This window comes from Cryptomeria japonica, chromosome 1 (genome assembly GCF_030272615.1).
Source record: "Cryptomeria japonica chromosome 1, Sugi_1.0, whole genome shotgun sequence".
NCBI lineage: Eukaryota > Viridiplantae > Streptophyta > Pinopsida > Cupressales > Cupressaceae > Cryptomeria > Cryptomeria japonica.
The window spans coordinates 519044365-519068207 of record NC_081405.1 but is presented as its reverse complement, the minus strand read 5'-3'; the positions used below and the strand labels follow the sequence as shown (position 1 = coordinate 519068207).

At 35.9% G+C, this 23843-nt stretch overlaps 1 protein-coding gene across 1 annotated transcript in view; it reads right to left on the bottom strand.

The window, feature by feature from the left end:
• The window catches only part of LOC131857981 (probable inactive purple acid phosphatase 1), a 144608-nt gene extending 122524 nt beyond the window's left edge, over positions 1-22084 (bottom strand). The window contains exons 1-2 of the mRNA XM_059210811.1: positions 21903-22084; positions 21403-21645 (exon numbers count right to left, since the gene is read on the bottom strand). Coding sequence (XP_059066794.1) covers positions 21403-21579 — 177 coding nt within the window. The 5' untranslated portion in view covers positions 21580-21645; positions 21903-22084. The remainder of the gene's footprint in view (positions 1-21402; positions 21646-21902) is intronic.
• Positions 22085-23843: the final 1759 nt, after the last annotated feature.

The window sequence follows — 23843 nt, the reverse complement described above, 5'->3', positions numbered from 1 at the left end:
ACTATGGTTTTTGGGTAGTTAGTCTCTTGTAGCTTGTGAAGTGTTTTGAACATTATTTGCAGCTTTGGACAATGATATCTCTTGATCTGAAAAATCCATGTTATGCATTGTAATGCTGATTAGTAGTACTAACAGCTATCTTATTTCAGAATTGTTTTACAACACCCACTGAATAAGTGGAAGAGGCTGGCTTCGCCGCCTATCTTATTTCATTGTACTCTTGTCTGCCCACTGAATAAGCGATTGAGTGGATAGTTATTATTATTTTCAGTCCTCCCTCTGAATAAGTGGTTGAGTGATTGTCTTGTTTACTTCAGTCATTTTGGATTTGTAATTGGTTGGTTACACCGCCAATTGGTTGTTAAATTCCAATTTTCTCTATCCCGCTGAAAAGTGGAAGTGGCTGGTCCAACCGCCAATTTGTATTGCTCTCTACATTTTATCATGCTAACGCTAAAGGGTGAATGTATTGTGTGTAAAAATTGAAAAAAAATAGTGGGGGACATTGTAAAAGTATTGTAATTTCCAATTTAATGAACAGGTTATATGCAGGATGGTGTATTTTAATTTTGATATTATGACTATGACACTAATATTGCTATCTTTCTTTTACTGCAGGTTAGGAGGATGAACATGTATCAATTTCAATGTCATCTCCTTTGGTTTGAATAATGTATAAGTAGTAGGATGGCCACGATCAAGTGGCACCTTGATCGGACATGTCTTTTAGACATGTCCAACCAAGATGTCACTTGGTCGTGACCCTTACTAACATTAACCAATCCATAACTAATCGGTGCTACAAACATTAATGTATCGGTATAATTATAACAGTGCTTATACCCGATAATGAATCGTTTAATGCTTATGAACATACCCGATGGTGAATCGGTATCACTGTTAATGATAACAGCGCTTTATAAACACATCTGATCATGAATCGGTATTTGTTAATTGTTTCAGATAAAACATACCCGATAATGAATCGGTATCAAGCATATAATAATGGATCAATATAAAGTAAACAATAACAATTACGGTTAGCATTATATGCTATCGGGTTAATACCCCGATAGCATATTAATGCCGATTCATATATGAATCGATATTAATATGCTATCGGGTTAGTAGCCCAATAGCCCTTTAGATTGACGCTTAACATAGTTAAGTAGATCGTCAATCTAATCCATCATTATCCAATATCAATATCATAATTATGATCAATGTTATAGTCTGATAAACATAAAGCATGAATGAGTAAACTAATAACAGAGTAGAGAGTTAGGAGAGTCTTATCTTGCAGAAGCTACTAATGCATTAACACTCCCTCTTAGCTTTTGGAAGATGGATAAAGTAACCTACATCACATTTCTTTTCATAATGTCAGTCTCCAAGAATATATATCATCTATACATATGATATGAAGTATCATCAGGACATAGGATACAAATATAAGATTTTACTCTAAGTATGTATCACCCAATCATGTGATATAAAGGATTCATCATTTTATTATAACAACATATCACCTAGACACGTGATATTAGTATTGCCGAAACACGCAACACTGAGGATAAACATATGAGGATGGTTAAATTCTCATCTTATCCATATTGTGATATGTGCACAAACATTTTATTCAAATGTTTTATCACAACACCATCATGGCACATCCATGACATACCAGAGATCCAACATGATAACTGGTTTGAGAATCATAAGATCGTCACCTTATGATGTCTGCATACAAGTGTTCATAATCTGAGAAATCGTCACCTCTTAGATATGAACACAGGGGGTAAAACCCATAATGTCTCAACATGACAAAAGAAGTTTTACATTTTCAACATCTTATTTACAAAGCAGATTACCTTTCTATCATACCTAAACCTTTTCTGAAGTGATCAACCTTCACTCTGGAAAGTGGTTTGGTCAGAATATCTACAGTCTGATCTCCCGTACTAACATATTCTAATTTGATCACATTTTTGTTTACCATGTCTCATACATAATGGTATGGGATCTCAATATGTTTGGATCTATCATGGAATACTGGATTCACTGAAAGCTTTATGCAACTTTGATTGTCGCAATGGATGATTGTAGGTTTCATCGGATTACCAAACAATCCCACAAGCAACTTTCTAAGCCACACCGCTTCTCGGGCAGCCATGGAGGCTGCAATGTATTCGACCTCGGTGGAACTTTGCGCTACAGAAGACTGCTTTCTGCTGATCCAAGATATCATGGCTGATCCCAAACTGAAGCAGCACCCAGAGGTGCTTTTTCGATCAATCACACTTCCAGCCCAATCTGAATCTGAGAATCCGTGTAGATTAAGACCAATTTTCTTATACTTGAGACCAAGGTTTAAGGTGCCTTGTAGATATCTCATAATGTGTTTTACTGCTACCAAGTGTATCTCCTTTGGCTCACACATAAACTGACTCAAGGCATTTACTGCATAGCAGATATCTGGTCTTGTATTTACCAGATACATAAGAGACCCAATCATTTGTCTGTATAGAGTGGGGTCAGTAGAAGGTGATTCTGCTACTGCTTCTTTGAGTTTATGAAAATTGGTCTCCATTGGAAAGGTCATAGGTCTGCAGTTGAGCATTCCAAATCTCTTTAGGATGTCTAATGTATACTTGCCTTGGTTTAGAACAATGTTATCAGGATTCTGCCATACTTCCAACCCTAGGAAATAATGAAGTAATCTCAAGTCCTTCATATCAAATTCTTTGGATAGCTCTTTCTTGCATTGATCTATAAGATGATCTTCTCCGGAGATTAATAAGTCATCAACATATAAAATTATTATTAGCATATCACCTTTATTCTATTTGTAGTAGAGATTAGGATCTGCATCATTTTTAGAGAAGCCTAGTTTTGATAGATATGTGTCAATTCTTTCATACCAGACCCTGGGAGCCTGTTTGAGCCCATATAGAGCTTTCTTGAGTTTGCACACATGAGATTCTGCATGATGGATCTCAAACCCTTCAAGTTGCTCTAGGTACACTTCTTCAGATATCTCTCCATTAAGAAAAGTTGTCTTTACATCCATTTGATGTACCTTCCATCCCTTAGCTGCTGCAATGGCTAGTACAGCCCTGACTGAGGTATATCTGGCTACAAGAGCAAATGTTTCTTCATAGTCTATTCCTTCCTTTTGAAAAAATCCTCTGGCTACAAATCTTGCCTTATATTTTTCAATGCTGCCATCTGTTGCATGTTTGATCTTGAAAAGCCATTTAGAAGAAACAACAGACTTCTTAGTTGGCCTGGGAACAATTTCCCATACATCATTTTTCATTATGGATTGATACTCTTCAGACATAGCATCCTTCCATACTTGATGTTTAAGGGCATCTGTCACATTGTCAGGTTCGTTTTTAAATAGATCATTCATAAGAGCAACATAGCTAGTAAATTTATTAGGTCTTTTGCTTTCTCTGAAGGTTCCAGAAGGAGCAGCAAACCTCTGAGCTTCATCTACTGTTTTGGTGGCCCATAGTGGTCTTTTCTTGAGATTTCTAGGTGAGTTTTCATTTTCAATTTCATCTAGATTCTCCCTCTGAAACTCAGGAGTAGGATTTTCATCTAAGTTAGAGGTAGGTACATAGATTTCAGGTTCTATGAAGTTCTGAGCTCCTTTGAAAGCTAGTTCCTCTTCAAATATTACATCCCTACTTAGTTCAATATTTCTTTGACCAGGTACATAGATTCTGTAGGCTTTGGAGGTTTCACTATATCCTACAAGTAATCCTCTTTTTCCAGAAGGCTCTAGTTTTAGTCTCTTTTCTTTAGGTATATGGATATAGACAGAGCATCCAAATATCCTAAGGTGGCTAATATCAAGCTTAATCTTAGTGAATACTTCTTCAGGAGTTTTGTCCTCAAGATGGGAGTGAGGGCACCTGTTCTGTATATATACAGCGGTGCTGGAAGCTTCAGCCCAGAGATTTGTGTTAAGGTTTTGATCTAGGATTATGGCCTTGGCAGCTTCAACTATGGTCCTATTTTTCCTTTCCGCTACCCCATTTTGTTAAGGGTTATAAGGTATAGTAAGCTACCTCTTAATCCCATTATCTCTACAAAATTCTTTAAATGAATCTGATGTGTATTCTCCCCCATTGTCGATTCTTAGGGTTTTAACTTTGTTTCCTGAGTGGTTTTCAGTTAGTGATTTAAATTCTTTAAATCTAGAGAGGATCTCTTATGATTCTTTACTTTTTAGAAAGTAGATCCAAGTCTTCCTAGAGTAGTCATCAACAAATATTACATAATACAAGAATCCCCCTAGAGAGGATACGAACATAGGTCCACATACATCAGAATGAACTAATTCTAGAATTTTGCTAGTTTTCCTAGTACTATTTTGGAATGCACCTTTGGTATTCTTACCTAGGGCACATCCTTTGCATGCCCCTGAATGATCTTGCTTTAACTTGGGTAGACCTATGACAAGGTTTCCCATTGAAGATAAAGCCCTAAAATTCAGGTGACCTAATCTTCTATGCCAAACTTCATTTGCATTAGTGGCTTCATGGATTAGAGCTAGATTAGGTTCCGTGCACAGTTCATACAAATAGCCCCGTCTCTGCCCAATGGTCATTGCCTTCTTGATGGAGGAGTTCTTTGGCCAAGCCAATACTTTGTTGTCCATGAATGTCACTCTGTATCTGTTATCTTCTGGTGCTGATATAGAGACTAGATTTCTTTTGATGCCAGGGACATATAGTACTCCTTCAAGCCACAGGGTTATGCCTGTATTCAATTTGATGGTGCAGGTTCCTACTCCTCTGACTGGATGTGTGGAGTCATCTCCGATGGTTACGTCCTCATCACTCTCCTCTGTCATGGAATCAAGTACTTCTCTAAACCCAGTGATGTGCCTGGATGAACCACTGTCAATCACCCATGAGTTGATTTTGTTAGAAGCTTGACTTGTGAGCGCTGAGTAGAATACGTATTTCCCGGAGTCATCTTCCCCTTTAGTCTTTCCTGCTTTAACAAATGTAGCATGCTTCTTTGTTCTTTCCGGGCATTTTGCAACGAAGTGTCCGAACTGATCACATCTGTAACATTGAACGTGAGATAAGTCCTTCTTTGAAGTATTCTTGCCTTGACAACCTTTTCTCTTTCTAAACTGCCTTTTCTTGTTATGCTTGGTGGAGTTGGTGTTTAGAACTTGTAGGTCTTCATCTATATTCTTGTGTTTCATTCCCATCTTGTTCAATCTTGATTCTTCTTGGAGACAGTCATCCCTTAATCTTTCAAACTTGGGATATTTGGACCTTGCACTGATGCCTTGGACGAATGTGCTCCATCCACTAGGCAACCCATCTAAAGCAATGAGTGTCAACTCTTTGCTTTGGATCTCATAGTCCAGAGTTGCAAGTTCATCTTTTAGAACTGATATCCGCATAAAGTAGGCGTTGATTGTCTCCCCTTTGTTCATGGTGATGTGATTTATTTCTCGTTTTAATGCTAGAGTTCAACTTGCATTTGATATCTCAAATGTGCTTTCAAGAGCTTTGAACATTTTACAGGTTGTCTGATGTTTTCTTATGATGGGCATTATGTTGTTTCTCACCCCATCAACTATTATTTTTATTGCCTTTTCATTTCCCTCAATCCATGCTGATTTGTCAGGTTCATTTTCGGGTTGATCACTTTTGGTTTGAACAAACGAATCCACTTTGTTCTCCTTTAAGATCATTTGAATTCTGAATTTCCAAGCTGAAAAATCATCGCCACCTCCGAGTCTATCTTCGAATCTGATAGCACTGGCCATTTGAAGAAATGTGATGTAGTATATAAACTTGTTCTTAACTTTGTTTCACGAAATTAAATAGCCTCAAGTTCGATCAACGTGGCTCTGATACCATGTAAAAGTATTGTAATTTCCAATTTAATGAACAGGTTATATGCAGGATGGTGTATTTTAATTTTGATATTATGACTATGACACTAATATTGCTATCTTTCTTTTACTGCAGGTTAGGAGGATGAACATGTATCGATTTCAATGTCATCTCCTTTGGTTTGAATAATGTATAAGTAGTAGGATGGCCACGATCAAGTGGCACCTTGATCGGACATATTTTTTAGACATGTCCGACCAAGATGTCACTTGGTCGTGACCCTTACTAACATTAACCGATCCATAACTAATCGGTGCTACAAACATTAATGTATCGGTATAATGATAACAGTGCTTATATGCGATAATGAATCGTTTAATGCTTATGAACATACCCGATGGTGAATCGGTATCACTGTTAATGATAACAGCGCTTTATAAACACATCTGATCATGAATCGGTATTTGTTAATTGTTTCAGATAAAACATACCCGATAATGAATCGGTATCAAGCATATAATAATGGATCAATATAAAGTAAACAATAACAATTACGGTTAGCATTATATGCTATCGGGTTAATACCCCGATAGCATATTAATGCCGATTCATATATGAATAGATATTAATATGCTGTCGGGTTAGTAGCCCGACAGCCCTTTAGATTGACGCTTAACATAGTTAAGTAGATCGTCAATCTAATCCATCATTATCCAATATCAATATCATAATTATGATCAATGTTATAGTCTGATAAACATAAAGCATGAATGAGTAAACTAATAACAGAGTAGAGAGTTAGGAGAGTCTTATCTTGCAGAAGCTACTAATGCATTAATAGACATCTCATAGGAAAACATTTAGGAATAACACTTATCCTATTCTGACTACAATTACCAAATTTTAAGGTGGTTTGGGTGAAAGTTCGGTGTTGGGAATACTTTTAGGAATAGTGGCCAATTTCTGATATGAGTTCAAAACACCATATTTTGGATTGTAATACTTGTTTGTGCTCATGAATTTCTTCTCAAAACTTTGATACCTTTCACAACTTTTGATTTGGACTAACTCAAATCTGCTTAAACATGAAATGTCATGGAGGCTGCAAATTCGATGCCTGGAGAACTTTTTGGAATACTACTTATTCCTTTTCTGAATGTAAATACTGAATTTGAAGTGGTTTCACTGAAATTTGGTGCTAGGAAGATTTTGGGGATTATCACTAATCCAGTTTTGTGTACAAGTACCAAGTTTGAAGGTCCTTGAGCAAAATTCGATGATTGGAAGGTCTTTAGGATTAGGAACTTATTCCCATTCTGAGTGCAAACACCGAATTTGGAGGCAAAAATTTCAAAACGTGTGAGTTGGCCAACAATTTGCGTTTTTTACTTTGCAGTTTGTCCATCCTTAAGCCAAATTTATGTTTTAGCTTGGACTTCCTAACTCTTGTCTTGCAAGAGGCAGGTCTTGAGCTTGATTTAAACCCGAATCCTTAATTTTTTCTCATGCCTTTAAACATTTATAAGTTCTCAAGCTCTTTGTAAGAGGCCAATTTTGGGATACACTTAGGCTCCTAGGCTTACACCTTTGAATCCTCATTCTTTACATTTCACCTGTTTCTAGGCTTTCTCACTTTACTTTGCACAAGGTTGCCACTGCAAGGCTTTAAAGAACACCTTCATGCCATACATTGTGCCTCATCTCTGGTAACTCTCACACTCCTATGATTTTGATCCAATCTCTCTCCTTCATACAATCTTAAATATGACAAGGTTGTTGCAAGATGAGTAGGCGAAATACAAGGGGTCCCTATTGGAGATGGGGTGTATATGCAACACAACATAACGTTGCAACATGGAGATACCTTGCATCAAGGCAGCGAATTCAAGTCTAAGGCGAGGATTCAATACAAGGATCAAGGTGAAATGCAACACAAGAATGAAGTTCCCAAGTTAGAGGATAGAAATGCAAGTGTGATCAAGGAGATAGTTTCAGAAGAGTTAAGCAAAGTTAGAATACTTGATCATCTAAAGATGATATAATTTGGGAATATACCCCATCATCATCAGATCAGGCAATTGGATAATGTTGAGTATCAAGAGATATTGCCCCAACACAAACACTTCTTTGTGATAATCTACAAGATGCAAGTTGAGGTGGCATTCATTCATCTTCAGCCAATCAAGTTATTCCAAGTCGAAGTGTCCATGTGCAATGAACTTAACTCATCCAATGAAGGAGAAAGTGACACATGGCACCACATCAATATTGTTTCACATACCTAACCTCATTCCTAATTGGTGCACATTTAAAGAGGGACGTGTGTCCTAAACATTGTAATTATTTCATTGGTCAAAAGAAAGTTGTGACTAATCCTAATTAGGGCTTTATCATGTAATCTCAACCATTGATCTTGAATCAATCTAAACCATTGAATTGTAATGAGACCTCTATATAAGGCTCAATCCTCTCACTTGTAAAGGTTAATAGTTACTAGCAGTAGACAGTTAACAGTTATCAATAGAGTGGGAGGAAGCAAAAAGTTGTTGCCAAGACTTGTTGAAATTAATATATGATTTTCATTGAAGCATGGTGGATCTCTTTGTGTTTTTTTTACATTTTGCATGGTTTCTTGTTACTTCTCAAATTTAGATAAAGTTCATTGATTATAATGGAGATGTGTCATGATATGTGATAGAATTTTGGCTCATACTTTTTGTGGTTTGCTGATTGTAAGCTACAATGCAAAGTTAGTTTGAACCTCATTAAGTACTAGTTCAATTGTGGATATTTACTTGAATTGCGCAAGTATTGGATGTTTGAATGAATGTTTATGATATGAAAACCCTTCGTTATCCTTTGGAGATTGCATCAGTTTTGTGTAGTTGTTCTCACATGGCGAAGCAAAGCTAGATTATGGAAACCGTCTATCAAAGCATCATCCTTTATTGACGTTGTCCTCAAGATTTGATTAGATCTCTTAACTCTTTATCTCCTTTTATCTTTTATTTTTCAGGCAAGTTAGTATAGATTGCACGTTCCAGTAGTGTTCTTAAGCATAAGTCCCCTTATGATTCCAGCATTATCACATCATACAACACTGAGTCTATCCACATCTAAAAGTCGATTGTTTGCATTGTAAATCTTGGAGTTCTCTCATTTGTTCATATTATTTAGCATACGGGGTTTCTTTGTTCAAGAGAGGATAGAATACTTGGTATTTTATTCTGTGTTCAAGGCATCCTGAAAAACACATCAACAAGTTCAGTTTTGATGATCATCTCAACTTCTAATATAACCTGGGGACTTTAAATTAAATAATGATAAGTTATTAATAAAGTTAAATCAAGATTTAACTTCATCATTATTTAAATTTATTTAATGAAGGAACTATAGATGCCAATTATTAATTAAAGATGATTTATTTTAATGGATGGGCCTTTATTATTTAATGCTACATTGGGAGATTAAAAATGGAAGTGACTTATTAAATAAAAGCAAAAAAGTGCTTTTCCAAAAAATATCGAAAAAGCAAAAAAGTACTTTTACAAAAAATCAATGAAAAGGCAAAAAGTGTTTTCTTGAAAAAGTAGTGAAAAGGCAAAAAGTGTTTCTTCGAAAAAGCAACCAAAAAGCCAAAAGAATGATATAAAAAGGAAGATTTGGTCTCTCATTTCAGGAGATGTGAGTATTGATTTTGATATTACTTCTGGTTTGGGGAGATTTCTTCTTCTCATAGGTTTGTGAGGACAAAAACCCTTGTGGGCAACATTCTCCACGTTGTTAAGAGATGCAATCAAGAGAATAATCTAGTGATTTCATTTAGAGGTCACATTTGGGAATATAGGAGTTTACATTTTCAGATTTGTGGAGCTTATTGAATATCAAATTTAAAGAGAACACTTTTGGAGAAGATTGAGAAGGGTATATTTTCAATTTTGCTGGTTGTAACTTGTATCTTCTACCTTGCTGGCCATACACTCTTTTGATGGGTGTCTAGTGTTTTGAGGAGGTCACACTTGCTATTTTGGGGTGTTTTGTACTTACACTTCCTTGCATACGTTCAACATAGCCTTGGAGCAGATTGTGAGAGTTGGCATTCATTTTGGAGTGATATTTTTATGAACTAGGCTGTTATTTTTGAGACAAAATGTATTTCTAGATCAAAAATTAAATATGGAATTTTCAGTTGTGTTATTTATAATATTAGTCATTTTCTTAACTGAAAAGTGTTGCATTATTATCTCTTTATCTGCACTATGTTGCAAAAACAAATCAAAAACACATTCAAAAACAAAAGAAAAAAACAAAGTACAAATAGGGTTGCATATTATAGTAGTATCAGGGTATTGTATCCTGTCATCCTAAAGGATACAAAACGAAAAAAAGTGGCATATTAGGGTTTGATCAGCCACCTTTTACACACCATTATAACACATGCAGAAACAGGTCAAACACAAATTTGGTTGCAGAAGAGCAGAGGACAACAAAAAAACAGAGAACAATAGAAGTACAATCTATAGAAAATATAGGTGATAGGAATACCAAAGATTGGGGAGAAGAGAGATTTCTGAATTTGCCAGATGTGCTGGTTAGAGGATAAGTTGCAGAACAAAGGGCCCAACAACAAAATCAGTTTTTGGAGTTATCAACAAAAATGATGGCTTGTCAAGTAGGGATAAATGTTGGTGCCAACAATAATGGAGGTAACAATGGAGGCAATAATGGCCAAGGAGACAACTCGATACATGGTGGAGTTCAAAATCAGCAAACTAGAACCATCAGTTCAAGGCCTCTTATGCCTACCTTTCCACCTAAGGTACCAGCACTAGTTGATAATGAGCCTCAACTAGCAGATTTGCAAGATCAAGTTGATAATGAGCCTCAACCAATAGATTTGCAAGATCAATTTAGACATGACTGGGAGAGTGGAGAACCTGAGTTCCAAGTTAGTATATCATTGAGGGACTGCACTAATGTTGAATGAAGCATACACCCTGTACTAGTGATAGGACAAAAAATTATGATCTATAAAAGTTGGTGGGAAAATTGACCCTTACTTATTACGATGGTTCAAGGAAGACTACAACTAGAGCTTGGTTTCAAAAGGTAGATACCTATTTCTAACTCAACCCTATGCCAGAGGAAGAGGCCATTAAGTATGCAATGATACATCTTGATGGCATTGCACATGAGTGGTGGCATCATGGGATGATCACTATGGGACATGATAGGATTACTTCTTATGCAGATTTTATAGAGAGGTTGATTGAGAGATTTGATAAGAAGGATTCAGAGTTGTATTTCAAAGAGTTAGAACAATTAAGGTAGTGGGGTTCAGTTGACAAATATATTGCATATTTTCAGAGGCTTCCAGTCTTAGTCACTGATATGTCAGAAAGAAGACTCATGGTACTTTTTATGGATGGGTTGACATATCCATTGAGAGAGTGGATTAAGGCTCTCAATCCACCTGCTCTATGGGAAACCATCTAAAAGGCTAGAGACATGGAGGCTTCAACTTCCAAGAGTGAATTCTAGTCTGAGGGATTCCGCCATAAGAACAGTAAGGACAAGAAATAAATCCAAAGGGAATCACATCAACCCAAGAATGATTCAAACAGGTTGGATGGTGAGAAACTAAATGACCTCAAAAGGAGAAAATCATGTTTCCAATGTAGGGAGCCATGGGACCCCTCACATAAATGCAGGATGAAGGCAAAGGCTAAGCAGTTGGAAAAAAATTCTGCTAAGGAATCTGCATCAGAATAATCAGACCAACAATCTAATTCAGAGAGTAGTGAGGAGGAAAATACATCAAAAGAAGAGCCCAAAGATGGTAGGACTATTACACAACTTACTAGTGCCCGAAAGGCAATCACTTTCAAAGTAATAGGTGTAATACAAGGGCAACTAGTAGTTTCTTTGATAGATACTAGAGCTATGCATAATTTTATTGGCAATAGGTTTGTAGCTAAGAGGGGGTTGCATACCGAAGAACATGATGGATTTAAGTTGATGGTAGCTACTAGGCACAAGCTTCCTTGTACTAGCAAGATTACCGAATTGTGTATACAGTTTGGTGACTATGAGCTGGAAGATGAATTCTATGTGGTGGACATGGGAGACAATGATTTTTATTCTTGGCATGACATGGGTGTTGTCACTTGTAAAGTTCTCTTTCAACTTGCAGCAGTTGGAAATGAGGTTTGAGCATCAGGGTAGGAAAGTGGTACTCATAGGAATTTCTGATGGAGGACCTAGAGTAATGTCACTCAAGAGGATGGAGCAATTGATTAGGCATGATCAGGTTGGGTGGGTAGCAAAGTGTCTCATCACACCAATAGTTCCTAAAATTCCAAATCAGCAAAAGAGCAGTTATCATCCATATGTTTAGAGAATGCTATCTAAGTATAGCAAGGTGTTCGGGAGTATCCCTCGTGGAATCCCTCTTGAAAAGGGAATAGAGCATGTCATTGAGCTGGAGGAGGGAGCAAAACCAATAATTACTACTCCTTATCGGCATCCTAAGAGACACAAGGATGAGATAGAAAAGGCAATTAAGGAGTTACTAGTGATGGGGCACTTAAGACCCAAAAAAGCCCATTTAAATCAGCAATAGTTTTGGTGAAGAAAAAAGATTGAACAATGCGGATGTGTATTGATTACAGGGCCCTGAATAAAAAGACAATCAAGAACAACTATCCAATTCTTAGAATAGATGAATTGATTGATGAGTTGCATGGGGCTCGGTACTTTTCTACGATAGATTTGAGGTTAGGGTATCACCAGATTCGAATGAAGGAAGAGGACATTGAGAAGACAACTTTCAGGTTTCATTTTGGACATCTGTGTGTGCTGTTAGATGATGGACTAGTTGGAATTCTACAATTCAGACTGCAGATTCCTTATGGGCTTTCCAAGAGCTTCGCAAATGTGTGACATACATTCTGCCCAAGGAAGTTTTCAGAACTTACTATTTTTAGTAAGTTGATGGCAACCGTCAAGGTTTCTAGGTATTTTTGGGTTGTCTGAGCTCATCCACTAGGTTCGAAGAGCAATATTTTTGGAGTTGTTATCAGGACTTACTATTTTTAATAAGTGCTATATCAGGCAGTCCTATTCTTAGCAGTTCAATGCAAAGCTCCAACCCAGTTCAGTTTTGATGGTTTCAGTACTTCAGTTTCCGGCTCAATTTGGTATTAAAAGTGATTTTATTATATATTATTACCTTAGCCTAAGGTTTTAATATTTTATTTTTGTGGAAGAACAACTTAGGAAGGGAAATATATGTTTTTTATCCCAAGTCTCATTTTATTTCCTAAGTCAGGTGGCGCCAGGAAAGGAAAAAATATTACACGCTTTATGATGTTTTTATGTTTTAACTTGTTGACCTTGGAAAAAGTTTGACTAGGAAAGTTGAAGAGGGGACGCCAAGCCTTAAGGGGCCATGAAATGAAATGCAAGTGAAAAAAGGTGAATTTAGGCACCATGTGAATTTGAATTTGAGCCTTCGAAATCTATAAATAAGAGAGTTGAGCTCTCATTTGGTTTATGCCTATTGAATGATAATGTTATGATGTCGGAATGGTGCCAGAATTGAGCTTCGAAGTTGAAAGCTTCCTAGCAACCATCAGTTTCGTACTTGAAAGACAGTACCTAGCTGATTATTTGTGACTATCTTTCATCCAAAGAGATAGATTGTGCTGATCGAAGAAGATTGAGAGATTTTCAGTTTGGTGTGTGGGGTGTGTTTTCAGTTTGCTAGTTTTTGGAGTGGCTGTAGGTGTTTTTCAGTCATATCTTCCTGCTCGAGTGATTGTTTGTTCTAGGTAATAGCTCGTTGGAAGCCTCTCTGTTGGACGATTCATCATCTAGAGGCTCGTGTTATTTGGTTTGGTGTGCATTTTTAACTTGCTGATCGAACTTCTCTGTTGGCCGTACATTTCCAGCCAACCCTAGGGCAGCGTGCAGCATTTTCATTGGTGATTCGATGGGGTTGTTGAGCTGGGGGTCTGATTGCCTATCCCCTAGCAATCATTTGCCGCCAGTTTGGAGCTGTTTGGTGGAGTTTTGAGTGAGTTGTGTGTTTTTCATTGTTGCTGGTTCATTTTGGTGTTGTTGTTAGTTTCATTTCAGTTTGATTAAGTTTGTGATTGGGTTGCAAGTTTGGTGTTTTTCCATTGTAATCTCCTGTAGAACTTTCTTTCTATTAGAGTTGATAATTCTCTTGTTCCGACAGTAGTTGCAGATTTCATTATTGTAAGATTGTTTCAGTAGTAATGATCAATCCCTTTGCTGCAATTTACTTGTATTTCCCACTGCATAAGTGGAAGAGGCTGGCCATGCCACCTTTCTCTATTTGTAATGTTGTCCTCCCGCTCCATAAGCGGTTGAGATGTTTGTAATGTTGTCCTCATGTTGAATAAGCAATGGAGTTTATAGTAATTTTCATTTCAAGTCCTCCTGCTGCATAAGCGGTAGAGTGATTGTTGTTTCAGTTGTTTGGTTTGTTCCTAGTTGGTTTATCGCCAGGAAATTTCAGAACTTCCATCACCCGCTGTATAAGCGGAAGGGGTTGGCTTGCCGCCCAAGTTTGTAATAATTTTCAGTATTTGCAGTTAACGATCCCCTCAACACTGTGTGCTCTCACCTTCCCAGATTAGGCACTTGATGATCAGAAAGTGGAAGGGTTGTAGTTTTCAGAATTATTGTATTTTCATTGCTTACCCTAACGGGTCTTTGTTGTGTTGTAAACTGCTAAATTTCAAAAAAAAATTGTGGGGATATTACACATACCCACAACAATCAAATAACAACTCGAACCAAGATGAATAGAAATGTACTTCAACTGTAGGGTTTGTTTTTCTCCAGAAAGAACACACCAATCTTCTCTAAAAACCACTAGAAATCTCTATATGAAATTCCTCAGACAGCTAGGAGTTATCTTTCAAACTCGAAACTGTGATAAAGCTAAGAGGGCACGCAACCCCGAAGCCAAGATTCTGCAAACATTTTGGTAGCACTTCGTTATCAAATTCCAACATAACCAAATGAAGGAGAGAAGAGTCTTATTTATAGACTGGAGACCTTAAAAAAGTCAAATTCCTTTTCCCTCCAACTTGGGTGCCACAATTGGGTAAAATAAAAAAAATAACTTTTTAATGAATTACCACAACCCCCCCCCATCTAGGCATCAAAATGAGTTACCTTTTCCAAGTCTAGCTTGGACGCCAAAAATTTAAAATTTATTATTTTTGCATTAGGTTAATAATATATTCACCCAAAATGCCTTATGAAAAATAATAAATAAAAACCTTAGTCATCTTAAAATTCCCGAAGAAAATATTGAACCAGACTGCCAAAAAGAACCACCAGACTGCCAAAAATAGGATTACTAAAAATAGCACTAACTAAATAAGCATACTACTAATAATAGTAAGTGATCCCAGACTTCATTAGAACACATTCTGAGCAGTCGCCTAAACCTACTAAAAATAGTAAGACCAAACATCATCTCCATAGAATTTGCATATCAAACCACACTAGAGCTCTCAAAAAACAAAACAAAAAACCCTATAAAGCAAACGGCCATCGCAATTTACTAAAAATAGTGAATTCATAAATCTTCTTTGATTGGAATGCATCTTATACCATCCTGAAGCTCATGAAAAACCCAAAAAGAATCTAGAGAGCAAGCAATTGTCGTAATTTACTAAAAATAGTAAATTCAAAAATCTTCTCTGATTGGAATGCAGCTATACCCATAGATGGACTACTCGGCGAGTTTCAAAAACTCACCGAGTTTTTGAGCCTGGCGAGTAGTTACTACTTCTACTTGCCAGAAAACTTGCCGAGTCCGAGTTAAAAACTCGGCCACCTGGGTCTCTTAGCTGAAAACGGCAAAACAGTAATGCATTTTTTGTTTTTTGATTGTGTTTTGGGCTGGGAAGGGGGAATTGGAGCTTGTTTGAAGCAATCCACACGAAGAAGAGGAGCAAGTTAGCGCAGAAACAGCTCAATGACCTTGTCTACGTGCAATATAATCTTCGATTGCACGTAAAGAAGGTAGAGGAACTACAAGGTGGTCCAATTGACTTGGATGATATAGATCCTTACAGTGATTGGACATCACAGGAGCAGCCTCCATTGTTTTCCGACACTGACATCACTGATTTGGAGAGGCAGGCTATGGAGGAGGGGGGTGGATTTGGTTTCAGGCTGGATGACATTGAGGAGGAGGATTCATTGCCAGTGCCAGAGGCAAGTGGAGACATAGCTTCATCCAAGATGGAGGATGAGTCTCAATCAACCATACCGAGCGAGGAGGCACAGTCACGCCCAGTCCCACAACAGACTTATACGACTAGACAGTCTAGACCCTCTAGTTCTACCTCTCCCCATGTTTTTGCTAGAGCTGGGAAGAGGAAGTTGTAATTGTAATTTGTAATGATGTATTTACTTTTGTTTTTATAAAAACTATTTAGTAATTTACTATTTTGCTTCCAGGCTTCCAGCCATCAGCATTCCTCATGAGGATGTGATTTTGTAGACACTTTGCATTTAAATATATCTAGAATCAGCTTATTTCTTTTGTGTTATCATTTATTGACTCATTGGATGCATCTTCTCATTAAATTTTGCAAAAAAAATGCATTTTTTACTAAGTTTAAGCGTGTTTTTAAGTTGCCGAGTTTTTCACCGAGTTTTGCCGAGTTTTTCCCGAGTTTTTTTCCTCGGGGCTTGGCAAGTCGAGCCGAGTCGCGAGTAGTTCAACTATGGCTATACCATCCTGAAGCTCATGAAAAACCCAGAAGGAATCCAGAGAGCAAACTGCAAAAATCCAACAAACACCCCTTTGAAAACCATCCTGAAGACAAAAACCCTAATTTAATCTCTAATTAGCCTATGGGTTTCCAAAATAGGCTAAGACTCCATCCATCAGTCTGAGAAGGGGACATTACAAGATTGCAACCCTCCTAGCCAATTTAAGAGTGGATTCATTTCAGAATTCACTGTGTATTGAATGTTAGAACATTGGTGGAGTTATGCTAAATAGTTGATAAAACATTTTCAGTTTTGTGTTGAGCTGCAACTTGAAGTGTAGATGTGAGATTTCATTGAATAATTTTGCTTGGCAGATAGTAATTAACAATTTTCTGGATATTCATGCATGAGCATTGTTGGGTGAGTGGCCCTGCACATTTCCTAGAGTTTCCTACCATAATTTCCAGCAGCCCAAGTTTGAGGTTCATAATACATAAAACATGCCATACTAAATAGTGGAGCATGCCATACCAAGGGAAGGGAGAATTGATTGATATTTTGGTGTCAAATGTATTACTTGTAAGGAGATTTTCTGCCCTAAACCCCAGTCATGCAAGTTAGAGTGGAATGTTTAAAGTTTGAAGGTAAGGCGAACAGATTTTGAAGTCCTTGGGTCTCAAACCCTAGACACACCTTTACCTACTGCGTATGTGCTTAAATATGAGTTGAACAGAAAGTGTGAGGACAGGAAATGGGACACATTGATTGCACCTGCAGATTTTGTTACATATAATATTCTCCAGTTCAGTCTGCTGAAATATAACAGCCTTTCATTGTGTTTCAGCTACAAATTGGAGGTTAGAGATTTAAACTATCTTTGTTTCAGTTTGAACAATGTGTATAATTTCGCATTTAGCAAATGATGAAGTGGTTGTGAGCATTTTTAGTTCTAGCATAGATCATTTCAGAATGGTACAACTATATTTCTTATAAGCATAAATATACTAGTTCCAGTATTTGCATTATCATTTCCTTGCCATCTCTTCAAATATATTGCAAAAAAAAAATTGGTCTGGAAAACTATACTAAACATCTTCAAGCATATTACTCTTGGGTGTCTATGTTGTAATGTTTTCAAGTGATCTCATAGATACTCCTACTAAAGCCACAATAACTCAAACTTGACGGGGCTGGCTTTTGGTGTAGAATCTATCATAATTGTGAGTAATATAGGCACATAGTTTAATCTAGAGGTTTTAATAATGTCAAATTCAATGAGGCATTCCATTTCCACAATCCATGAACAATCTATATAGTGCTTCTGGATTTGATTGCATAAAAGAAATTTAAGCATCAACATTACGTGAACCATCATCAGGATGAGAGAGAGCTCAAGGAGTTGTAAAATAGTTAGTTGCAGACCAAGACTTAAAAAAGGAGAAAGGGAGGGGAGAGAGAGAGAGCACAAAACACGAGAAGGTCAAGGATAAAGAAAAACCAAGAAATGAATAACAAAAGCAAAAAAGGGTTAATAAATCCATAGCTGAAAACAAATCTAAAGACAAAGGAAAATGCTGAAATAAAAAGAAATAAAATAGAAATCAGATCTAAAAGGGAATGTTAAAAAATTATTCAACTAGAACAACTAAAAAGCAAAAAATAAGCGAAAGATTAAGTAAACAAATATAAAGTAAAAAAAAAAAAACGTGAAATATATATAAAACCAAATAAACAAATGCAAAATTAAACCAAGTTGATAAAACAAAGAAATGCAAGGAAAGCTAAAAAAAAATGTCACGAAACTGAAAAAAGGAATAATGCATGTAGAAAACAAAAAAAAGCAAAGAAATAAGAATGAAAATGATAATCACTTAGAACAAACCAAAAAACATGAACAAACTAAAAAGAGCTAAAAGATAGTAAAGCAATAAAAATAAACCTAAAAAAATAAATGATACACCTAACTAGAAGGAAGAACGGGAATGCTATAGATATATATTAATCACAAAACGCAACTAAGAAATAAAGACAGTAGGAATAAAAAAAATCGAAATAAATACTCTATAAATAGTATAAACGTCATTTGCACTTAGATTTTGGGGATGGTAAGTCTTATGCTTGCATATTGTTGAAATTGCTATTTAGTGCTAGAATTTCATAACAATTCAATAGAATTTATTCTACATATCTTGCTTTTAAATTATTATTGAATTGTTTGTTATGTGCATTAAGGTAGATTAAATTGTTTATATCAAATATCCAAGCTTTGTATTGCAGGTCTATTCAAAATGATCGTGCCTTTGTACCAAATCCTTCATTAATTTACCAAAGTATTTGTTTCTTTATGTTTGATAAAATCCACACATATAGTAATGAAAATAATATAATGAAGAAGATTGATCTCACACAAAACATGAGATGTTTATTGGCCAATATGTCCTAATATCCAACATATGCAAATATAAAGTAAACACTTGAGGGAGGGTAACACTATACAACACTCCTAATGGAAGAAGCCACTCTATGCTATATTTCCAAGATATTCCAAATACAATACAATACTCCACACACCTATCCTTACAATGATAATCGCCTCCTTCATATGACCTCCTAATAATACAACGGAGAGGTAATCGTAATGAAGGCCTACTCGTCACCGAACATAATTAGTTACACAAATTATCCACATGATACAATATAATTAACTTAAGGGATATATGTCACATATCATCTTCATCCATCTAAATACATTATAATATCATATCCCTAGGTACATAACAATGTTTAACCTATTCAATCCTTGAGTACTATTCAATCCTTGAGTACTTGTATTATTAAGTCTTTGATTTTAGCTAAACAATGCAAGCGTGTAGTCTAGGATTCATTCTCTGTCAAAAATATATAAACCGTTTGCCTTAAGTTGAAGAGCATCCTAGCATTTTACATTAGGTGAATCCAAAAATATATACTTTAATTTAATTCAGTACGAGTGGGAATTACCATAAAACCACTGTAAATATTGTGAATAGCAAGTATATATTGTCCATAGTAGGTTATTTTTTTGTTTTACAAGTAACCTCCCCTTCTTATTTGAAGAGTCGTTCTACTGCACATCTATCCCAATTTATTTTGCACTAAAAATAAGAATTAAATTTTTCTCTCATTTTTGAAATTTTAGGACATCTTTTTTTTATCTTTACAATTTTTGGCATTGCCTTCCTTTTGGAGCTCACTTCTCCATTTAGTGTCCGTTTTTCCCTGCCTTAAACATTTTTTTTTGCCTTTTGTCTCACCTCCAAGCTCTGATCTTCAAGTCATCCAACGCATTGGAAAGCTCTTTTGGTCAGATACGTGAAGATACTGATTAGAGATTACAAACCTGACATTTCTGATCATGGGAAATAAGGATTCAATCGATGACTTACAATAAAAGAAATGGCTTTCTTTTGGCTTGTAAAATGACTCGATACAAAAAAGTTATATGGGTAAAACATATTTCTTGTTCAATATTTGATCGTCCAAACGAATTTGAAGTCTTCCTGTCAATAGTTAGATCTGTCATGGAGAAAAGGCCTGATTTAAAACGCTTCTTCTCTCCATTGAATGCCCTAGCCTGCTCAGTTTGCCAAAAGTGTCCCTACCTTCCTCTGTTAGTCCCGTACTGCTTCACTTATATCCTTCACCTTGCCTTCTTTCTTTGGTACTTTCGTTTCATTCCTTAAAGCTTAATCTTCTTTCTTCCCTGCTACTATTCAGGTATCCGTTGCTATTCACAATTTCTCTTGCCTAGTTTAGAATTTTGATTCCTGGGGAAACGTTGGTAAAGGTGCCACTATCAAGCACAGCAAAAAGGTCCAAGAGAAAAATAAACAGCATTAAACCCTGCTCCTTGCATACTTGTTATTCACTAATAGGATTTCATACATATAATAAAATACACAATCTCTGCTAAATAGGTTTTGGAGTATTTTCCAAATTTGTAATATCAAAACATTTTAAATACGATGGATGCCTTCGGATAGACTGATGCTTAAAACAAACTGTTATAGAAATGAGAACCAGCATGCTGCAAAAAGTTTTACAGCTGATGCTAGCTGTCAACATTAAAATATACTCAAAAGAACTTTGGATGTGGTCAAGTTATTTGTTTATTAAGAACCGTCCTTCAGGTGAGACAGAGTATTCTTCCTACAACTCAGACAAGAAGGTAAGTGATTTGTCTTGGAAAGGGGTTTGGCTACCTTAATGCTCTGTCGTATCTATGTCAAGAAATATGACTGGTGTATCAAATAAAGAGTCTGGGTTGCATCTAATTCAGCAGCAAATCTGACATTAGACTCTAAAGGGACTATCCTGTACATTATTTCCGTGTGTATAAACTAATTCAAGCGACAAGTCGGCATGACAGGCTTAGCTTCTGGATAAACAGCATAAAAATTGTATTTTTATTAATACTTGCAGTGAGCTATCTCTTTCATTTTCAGGGAAACGAATGTCTGTAAGGAATTTAACGTGCTTAGCTTCCTTTAACAATGGGGATTGTAAATCATCTTAACTATGCAATACTATTAACTGCTTCGAGTTAATTATTCAGATAGGTCATTGTAACACATCTAGGACTAGAAAACTAAACCAACATATAATGCAAAAAGAATCAAACTTTTCGCAGAACTTATATACAGTAATTTGGATGGCGTAGGAACTAAAAGCATTCACTGACATTTAAATGCATGTAAAGTATACTTATAAGTTTATAACATACCTTGATGCCAAGAAGAGTGGGAGTGACCTCAATGCTAGCAGAATTATGTAGGGCAAAGGAAGTCTTATGAATTTCAATTTTGGAAAGAGGCTGATTATTATGGGGATATGAAGTCCCAAATGCTGAACAAGTTAACCAAAGCAACATCACAATAACCACTCTCCAGATCTTCTCCATTGAATGGCTGTGCTGTTTAGCCTCGTGCACATTAATTTTTTTCTTCTTTCAATACACTGTTGATCCCTTGCAAAGATACACAGTACAGTAAATCAATTACTACCAACACTCATCTTTGAAGTAAAGAAAAGCAACCGAGTAACACCTATTAAGATGCCTTTTAAATTATATTCAAATTCAATCGTTAGAACATGGAAATTGCTTTTACCAGCATAAATCAACCTAATGTCATGATATGTTAGAAGAGTATTAGGTTTTTTAAGTTTATGCAAAGAATAAAGTCAACAAAGAGAAGGCGCTCAGCCACAAAGCCATAAAACTACCTAGTGTGAGAGAGAAGCGGCGGGAATCTAGAAGAGATTCTCAGGCACATTCTATCAACGATCGTTTCCCAATTGATAATGAAATTCCACCGCCATTAAATTATGGAACTTAACAAAGATAATCAAGTTCTATCTGGCAGTCAGACAAGAGATTTGATGACAACTAAGAAATTTATGGGCGGAGAGAAATGTGCTGATAGTCAAATTATATGAATAAAAACAGTTTTTATGTTCAATATTTTTGACAGTATTAGTAGTTATGACTTTAAAGTTGTTCATATTGATCAAGAGCGCTCATAATTAAATAAAATGTATGTCATAGATCTAAAAGCAACAAATCGTGTGGTGTCACATTGTTGTACTAATAAAATATGACTTAATGCACAACTATCGACCGACCTACCTTTTTGGGAGGATCATTTTGAACACTTCAACAAAAGCATGTTAATGTGGCATCATATTTGATGATGTGGATCTAGAGCCTTAATTAAGCAAGGGCATTGTCAAGTAGGTCATCATAAAAGAAATGGAAGTGATTTGAAATTGTCACGTATGATTTTGATAGGCACAAAGTTAACACGCTCAACTACTAGGTCTCTTCCCTAACTCGCATTAGCATAGATGTGAAGTTGGCAAGTGAGCAATACCTAAGGAGGAAGGAGTGGGAGATGACATGTCTATTTTGCAACAAGGGGGGTGGTTGACATATAATAGCACCACATCAGGGAGTGCATAGTATACAGTGACATCTACATCAAGTACAAAGACAAACTAAGAATATCCAATAGCATTAAAAAGCCCATATTTAAGGGATAGTCATAGTTAATTTCATGGCATGAAATGTAGTTTTCTAAATTGCTCGTTGGATGCCCTAGCACCACCAAATTGATGATTTTTTTGACATTTGATTGTTTTCCATGCTTGAAAAGCACTTCAAGTTGGCAAGAACCATTAGAAGAATTTATAAAGGACTTCACTACCCAAGTATGGGAACAAACAATTCATTCATACATGTTAGAGATTGTTTGCACTTTCCCATCAAAGTTTGGATATTTTGTATCTCATGTCTATTAAGCATCCTCTGTATTATATAAGGTTTAAGATATATGAATGGTGAGTCATCTAAAACTAATCTAACCCCTTGACATATTGGTGTAATAAATTTTATACCATGACACATACTATTTATGAATTGGTCACTTGTTACCCAAGCATTACACGAAACTAACACTCTTGGTAGCATTTGATTGCTTGTCATTATAGGGAAATCTATTTGAGTTGAAAAGATATTCTAGAATTTTTTGTAAAGGAATCATTTACATAATTGTAGGAATACATGATTTTGTGTATATATCACTACTTGTATTCTCTATCCTATCAAAGTTTGGCATGTTTCAATATTGTATCTTTTGCGAGACTTTATCTAACCAAAATATCTCAAAACTATGCAAATTTATCAATTGTTTCAATTCACCCTAAAGGTCGTAGTGTAAAATGGGCTAGAGATTTTTTAACCAAAAATGTATTTTAAAAAACATTTTCAACTAGATTATTCGAAGTAAAAAACATGAGCTTCATTAACCAACTCTTTTTTGCAAGTTTTTATGTTCACCAACGAGATTTTCTATTCACTGTCCTTAAAATTTGTGAATTTCAAGATACACAAGGGTTTCATTTTATTTTTCATTTGTTATCATATAATTTTGTTCTTTATTTTAATTTATTTTTTGATCGGTAATTCATGTATTATATTAATTCAGAAAAAATTACATTTCAATATCAGCCCTCAATTTCGAGCATCTTCATTTTATCCCTTTGCTTCCTATACAAAATTACAAAAAAATATTTTTCCTTTTCCGAACTACGACTATCGAATATCAACATTACAAAAAAACATCAAAGAAACAGGGTATGGTTCGCCACCTCCTAGCCCTCCTCCAC